General features: G+C 36.3%; 1 protein-coding gene across 1 annotated transcript; it reads right to left on the bottom strand.

Moving 5' to 3' along the window:
- Positions 1-261: 261 nt before the first annotated feature.
- Positions 262-6,070, bottom strand: LOC129453540 (C2 calcium-dependent domain-containing protein 4C). The gene is made up of 2 exons (XM_055217824.2): positions 5,595-6,070; positions 262-4,113 (listed from the first exon to the last, which is right to left on the bottom strand). The coding sequence occupies exon 2, from the start codon at positions 4,068-4,070 to the stop codon at positions 2,805-2,807; it is 1,266 nt and encodes a 421-aa protein (XP_055073799.1). The 5' UTR covers positions 4,071-4,113; positions 5,595-6,070; the 3' UTR covers positions 262-2,804.
- Positions 6,071-7,866: the final 1,796 nt, after the last annotated feature.

Raw genomic sequence — 7,866 nt, 5'->3', positions numbered from 1 at the left:
ATGACCCGCTGCTGTTATCTGTTTACCAGAAAAAGATGCCTGATATTTCCAGCCCTTTTTGAACATTTCTGTTCACAGATCTTCTGGAAAGGTCTGCTATGGTGACCGTAGATGTGTCCAGCAGCAAACCTTGACCTCTCATTCTTAAAAGGGACACCATCCATTTAAAGGACAGATTAAATATCAGATACACTTTTGGGAGAAAATCACAAGTTTGACTTTTTAAATAAAGAAGTTTTATAACAGTTATAACTAAAAAAAATGCAGCATGAAGTTTAAACTAAAAGTCAATTCAATTACTTTTTAAAGTTTTGACTTGTGATAAGTTGACATAACTTTAATTTAATTGACTCACTGAAACTTAATTTGTTAACACATAAATATATTTTCATATATTTTTTACAGTGTATATATAAGTTTTAATACAAAATGTACCCCTGAAGTACCCCAACAGTATTAAACACAACAGCAAAATTGCCACAAACTTATTTTTATTTTTCCCCAATTTTCAAACTCAGCTCATACCCCAACTCAAACCCATGCCCTCCCCCAACTGTCCATCTAAAATACAAATACACCAGTTAAACAATCCATTGAATAACCGTGCAGGAAAACGAAAGCCCAACTCCATCAAACAGCTCACTTACAAAATACCAGAGATTGAAAACCACAGTGAAAATATAATCCATGCACACAAGTTACAAACATCAAAGTTAACAGGATCCAGCATGAGCAAATCACACTAAACAGCGCATGAACGAATCACTTCTACATCAAGTATACACAGGATTGGCACTTTCTTCATTTTGCAAAATACACCTGCAAAAAACAGGAAGACTCCCGTATTCGAGTGGTTTTGGATATTAAATACTTAATGAAACACTTGAATATTAATGAAAAGCTTTATATGCTTCTTTCGCCACTCGATAATTTACAGCACAATCCACATTTCATTAACACAGAAATGCTTTTGGTTTATCTCTGGTTACTCGGTTGTGTGACCTAAAAGTTATTAGTTATCAATGAGGAAATTTTTAATGTTTTCCTAATCATTTTAATGAGCTCTAGCAAACTCATCACCTTAAAGAAGTGAACATTTTCTAATTTTGTACACATTTTAAGTTAAATCCGCAAAGAAATACATGCAGCATATTGCTTACTACAGGTTCATTACGGTTTTGTGTTATTGTACTGGGGGAATAAAATCTAGAAATGTTGCTTCTATCCATTCTCACACTGTAAAAAGTGAAAAGTTGGATCAACTTAAAAAAATTACTTTAATTGGTAAAACTTGAAAAAATACTTTATTTCCAACTTAAAGGTGCAGTGTGTAAGTTTTAGCGGCATCTAGTGGTGAGGTTGCAAATTGCAACCAATGGCTCAGTCCACTGCTCACTCTGAAACGCATAGAGAGGCTACGATAGCCACCACCAGAAAAATGTCATCATTGGAGACAACTTAGTAAAAAAGGTTTATCCGTTAAGGGCTTCTGTAGAAACATGGCGGAACAAAATGGCGACTTCCACGTAAGGGGCCCTCTGTGTATGTAGATAAAAACGTCTTATTCTAAGGTAATAAAAACATAACGGTTCATTATAAAAGGTCTTTATACACCTCAAAAAATATAGTTTTGTATATTATTTTGCATTTCTTTCAAGAGATCCTTTTAAAAATTACACACTGCAACTTTAAGGTTAGAAAAAACTAAAAATGTTTAAATGTTACCAATTAAAGTAATTTGTAAGTTAATCTAACATTTCACTTTTTACAGTGCATATTCAGATCATATTTGAACCATTTTCTGTTTTACAGCTAGAATGTGGACAGGATTTGCATTATAACACAAGATTGAGTAGATGCTTTCCTAGAAAATTTCCATCTCTGGATAAGTAGTGTGCATGGAGAGACTTTTTCAAAAGAAAGTTTTTCATACACATCCCTCTGCATAAAATGGTCTTAACCATGGTCCATGCCGGTACATTCATTTAAAACATCCAACAAAAAGATACAGTTTACCAACAAAAATTATTTCTACGGTTGCAAAATTTGGGAGTTGTTGTAACTTTCCATATAAATTAGTTGCGAATGCTGTATATGGGAATTGTGGCCCATGGATGAAGATGAGTCAGATGTCGAGGAAGGTAATGTTTGCATGTGAAACAGTTTGTATAAATTACCCAAAATGTACAAATAATTCCTGTAACTTTTCAACTTCCAAAATTCCCGAGCTTTCCAATCCTGTTTCCAACAAAAATGCTCAGTCAAACAAAGTTCAATCTGAGCATAGGAAATCCCTCATCTGGTTAGTAAGGCTTCTGGGTTTCACCAAATGACATTCTGCACATCATCGCAAGAATACATCATCGCATTTACAAGTTTACGCCAAGAGATGCATGTGACACAACAGTTCGTTCTGGTTGTTGATCCTCCAAATGAAATAAGCCGCCAGATGTATCCAAGATCAAAGCTAACATTAGCACGGAGGGCCATTGTGTATCTTCAAAGGTCTGCGGCATTGTGAAAAGTCTTTACAATCAAAACGGTAAACGCTGCGTCTTAATTAGGCTAAACGCATAAATAACAAAAGCACGGAAGATAACAAACAAAAGGAGTTTTCGTTGTATATTTACTGACAAGTTCAGAGCTATGTAAATATCTTGATGCTGTGCAGGTGGTGGTGGTTGTTTCGAAATCGTGAATACCAAATCACTCACTGCATCAGGCTACATGACAAGAAAGCAAATATCAAATACACAAGACGTTACTTCCACTTTTGAGAGTGACCCGTTGTAGGCTAGGCTTCACTAAAGGCCTAAGACCTTGCACAAAGGAACCTCCCGTTCACCTAACAGCATGTCTCTTTTCAAGCTAGTGCCTTTATTCACCACCTTGATCTTCAAGGCTAGGTTTTTTACCTGTGCCGAACTCACGGAATCAAAAAAGAAGTCCTCGTTGAAGACGGGATTGCGGCTGTTCTTTATAATCGTGCTCCTCTGTTTCTGCAACTTGCCTGGATTGAGGTAGAGCGATACACAGCAGTTGATGCTCTTAATATCGAACATGGGATCGTACAAGTCCTCAGCCGCCATGATACGGATACGCAATCGTGCCGTGCCTGCGTCGTAGTCGGCACAAAGTCGGACGGTGCCTCCTTTGTGCATGTTGATGGTATGTTCCTTGTATTGACGGTCCCCACCGTGAAGATGCTCCGAAGCTCCGCCGGCATGTAAAGAGGAACAGTGGCTACGTCGAGGAACATTAGGACTGGGCTCTGCAGAACTGCACTCATCTGTGGACAAGGAACTGTGTCGGGCGAATGTCCGTTTCCCTTTAGCAACCTTAGCTTGCGTCTCCTGGGTGAAGATCTTTAGTAGTGATGCGGATCGGGAGAGCAGGGGGGAACTGAACGGGGAGGACTCTGCAGAGGAGCAGGTGTCGCTCTCTCCGCCACTGAAGTATCGGTATGGGTTAATGTGAGACGTGCCAAAGTCTGGAGGGTTGAGATGGTTCCCTTCATTGCTGCTCTTGCTTTGGGACTTGCGTTGAGTGTTGGGAGAAGTTACCGGGCTGGTGTGGTCACAGTGAAACAGGGACTCTTTACGCCTAGTATGCGGACTCTCCATCAGCGTGGCGAAGCCGTAGGAAGTCTGCGTTTTTGGGATGTAAGGAAGCGACATGGCATTCTGAGATTGAGGGTCAGCGTTGGTGTCGCCCGCTACCACATCGTCAGCGCTCTCGATCTGAATGATGTGGCGGTTAGCCGCCCTAAGAAGTTTCTTGGTGTCTCCAGCCAACTTGCTGACCAATCGAGGGCTACGAGGGCTGCTGATCTTGTTGTTGGTGATGGTTTGCTCAGATGCGGAGGGTCGTAAACTTTCTTTGGACTTGACGTCGGAGGCCTCTGGCTCTGGTGGACAGCTTACAAGCTTTGGGGGGATAAAAAAATCTGGTATCTTGTCAGGTGTGAGGACGTTGCTATAGGCAGGTGCCTTGCCTTGTTTGTCGCCTGCCTCTCCTTGCCGGAGCACATTTGTTTCGACCGAGTCCCGGATCTTTTCCAGAACCCACATGATCCCACTGGGCTTAACCCACTGGGTGATGATGCGCTGTCGTCTGTAACCATAACAATGCAACAATGAGCCTTAGCGCACACACAATACAATACAAGACTCTGGAAAATAATGCACCTTTATATAATGAACAATTTCTAAATATGTAAAACCATGTGGGGAATAATAGAATATTTATTGTGATTGACACATTTGAACAAATGTAAACTTTATTAAACAACAATTATGGTTAAGTTAGCAATATGCACGCTTGTAATGGAACAAGAAAAAATCACATTATCGCATTAGACTCACATTTTTACCCTACACATACACTGTGAAAAGTAAAACAATGCAGTTCTTATTCAAGGAGCAATTGTGGTCGGATCTGTGCAATTTACCAATTTATAAACCAATTTTGTAAGGTTCATATTAAATATTTTGACTTGAAGTAAACCCATTACAATGTTCATATTACCACATGAAGCACAATTACAGTGTAAAGGCTATGCAATGTGATATATACATTTCAACTAAAAAATCACAAATACTGTATGATATAAATTATATCTGCAATACATTTACATAATTAAACATTACACTAAAATGCCTTTTTAATGCATCACATAGCACATAATGTGACATTACAAATAGGAAGTGTGCAGCCTTTAATTCAATATTGAACTGATATTTTCTTATACAGAAATACAGAAAAAGTGACTATATCCTGTTTATATCCAAACTGTGTCTGACATCAGATACGAGCAACAGGTTTGCCAAAGACAGTGCGTCTCATTCAAAGCTTAACTTCGGCATTCAGGATATGCTCACTATAATATCATAACCTAGATTTTCGAGAGAAAATGAGAGAAGATTACAAGATTTAATGATTCTCCTATACTGCATAAGGAAGATTATGGCGATTAATGATCTTAATGCACTTTCCAAAAAAAAAGAACAAAAAAGCGGTCATCACTGAGACGTATCCTTTAAAAAGGTCCATTTGATATGTACCTTAATTGAAATATGCACTCTTTAGGTTCAAATGTGTACTTTTTAAAAGGGTACTGCACCAGTGACAGCTTTTATAGCTTTTACTTAAAGTCTACATTAAATAAATCAATAAACATTAGTAGTAATAATATATTAATATTAGACTAATGTTAAAATTGTATATGTTTTAGTAAATACTAAAATGAACATAAACTTCGATTTATAAATGCTACTGAAGTAGGCTATCTATAACTAAATCACTAAAACTTCTATAAAAACAAGATAAAGAAAGGTTGCATTTTAAACCTGTTTTCCAATATAGCCTTCTGTACAGTTCTACTGACTATTTAAAATAGAAATGTGTTAGACATGACATAATTTATATCTATCATAGAAAATATAGAAATAGAAAATAAATGTTTCAATATCAATAAAGTGAAAATTATCCATTATTCAATTTGAAGCGTGAAATATTTATTTAGAGTCTACATTCAAACCGACATTGAAGTGGAAGAAAAGTCAAACCTGTTGCATTCAAAGTAAATTACTCACCGGCTTTGTAAATGGTTTTCCTCCTAGCAAATCCTCACAGATGTTCCTCTTTACAGACACATCAATGTTCATTAGACCGCGCGTCTCTCCCTCAGGGCGCGCGAGAGCTTCACATCCACAGCTCGCGCCTGTTGCGCTTATATTCTCCAGCAGCACACGCGCACGCCTGAACCAACCAATCAGAGAATAAGATGACTTAATGATGGGGGTAAAACAATGCAGTACCCACATAAAATACTGTAGTAGGCTATACTTTACTTCTCTAAACTAGTAAAATTCTTACCATGAATACCAAAAACGTAAATAGCCTACTTACCATAGTAAATATTGATGTAGGGTAATAATTCATAAATTTCATATGATGATTTTCTACAGTTTATTATAGCCTAATAAACACTAAGGTAGCCTATACTGTACTTACACTAAGGTTTATCAAATCACCATATACTACAGAATGCTTTAGTAGCCTATACATTAACAGAGTGTAGTAATTATATCAAATCAGGATTAGTTTAATATCAGCATAGTCATGACTAAAGTATACTACAGTAGACTATTTATTACAGTTTATTAATTCAGCATACATTAACAGAGTGTAATGAGTAGGAATAGCCTACTCTACAACAGCCGTGGCCAAACGTTTTGAGAATGGCACAAATATAATTTTCACAAAGCCTGCTGCTTCAGTGTTTTTAGTTATTTTTCTCAAATGTTACTGTGGTATAAAGAAGTATAATGTACAAGTGTCAAAGGCTTTTAATGACAATTACATTAGGTTTATGCAATGAATCAATATTTACAAAAACACCATCCCAACTTCTCCCAAACAAAAGTTTCAGCATGATGAAGTACCTTGCCATGGCAAAAGTGGAAAAAACATTGAAATTTGAGGTCCGTGGCCAATATTCTCTCCAAATATTGACACTTTGCTTAAACTTAATGTAGTTATCAATAAAAGCCTTTCACATTTTACTTCAGTATACCATAATAACATCTGACAAAAAGATCTATAAACACTGAAGCAGCAGACTTGCAGAATAAACATTAATATTTGTGTTATTCTCAAAAATTTAGGCCACAGCTCTACAATTTACTGCAGTAAATACTAAAATATTCTACATTATTTATTTCAACCCTAATAAGTCCCTTGGGGTCAATCTTACCCCCAAGCCACTTTTATTTAGTTAAAAAAACATTGTTCCCTTCATCTCAGTGGAATAAGATTTTGTGACTTTTTCATATTTTTTTCATATTCATATAAAAAGACTGGGCTTTATTCGGTCGTTCTAAAGAGGTGTAAAAAAATTAACCAAAAGAGGCCCTTTGTGATAAAATGATATATTATTTGATATATTATTTGTATCTTTAAAAATGTATATATTTTTTGTAATCACCCTTTTATTTTCTGGGGTCATTATTACCCCCAGGGAACTGTAACATATACAGGAACATAGGGGCTTATGAGGGTTAAGTTTAGCTATTTAAAGTTATTTAAAACTATACATCACTATATTGTAGTATTTTAGTATATATTATACTAAAATAACTATATTACAGTTTACTATAGTAATACTAAATTGTACTACAGTATTTTTTCACATGAGAAGCTTTGAGCACCCTTTGTACAGAGTAAACTAAAATTAACCATGATTTTATTTTAAATTACAATTTGCATTACATAGTTTAACTACAAATATAATTGTTATGTAATTACTAAAGTGAGGCAATGGTAAACTTCTGGTTACTGTGTTTTTACTACAGTTACCATAATTAAACTATGGTTACTATAGATAATTTTCCTGAGGTGATCAAAATTGTGCTAACAGAGAAGAAACTCCGTGCTTATTGGTTTGCGCTCAGTCGTTTCTGAAATTGACTGTTCTTATAAAAAGTCAGTGGAGTGCAAAAGCACTTGACTTAATTTAATTGAAATCGCTTGCCTATCTTCTGCCACGATCTGGCTATTGGTCTCCCTGGAGACCTCGCCATATCTATGGCAACAAATAGATTTTTACAGCAGCAGAAATAGATCAGGATCCAAATAGTGACCTGGGAGGAAAGAAACCAAGAGGTGATGCTGGTGCACCAGGAATAGAAAAACACATCTTGTGGACTACTTTAAGAAAGATTTAGACTAATTGAAGAAAACAGTGCGCCCAAAATAAAATTGCGTCATTACTTACATTCCTTCCTGCTGTTCCAAACTTCTTTGTATTGCAATACAAAAATATAAAGATTATAGAAACAAAATAGTATACATGGCTTATGGACT

This window comes from Misgurnus anguillicaudatus, chromosome 23 (genome assembly GCF_027580225.2).
Source record: "Misgurnus anguillicaudatus chromosome 23, ASM2758022v2, whole genome shotgun sequence".
NCBI lineage: Eukaryota > Metazoa > Chordata > Actinopteri > Cypriniformes > Cobitidae > Misgurnus > Misgurnus anguillicaudatus.
The sequence above is the reverse complement of the archived record's forward strand: the minus strand, read 5'-3'. Positions and strand labels throughout refer to the sequence as shown.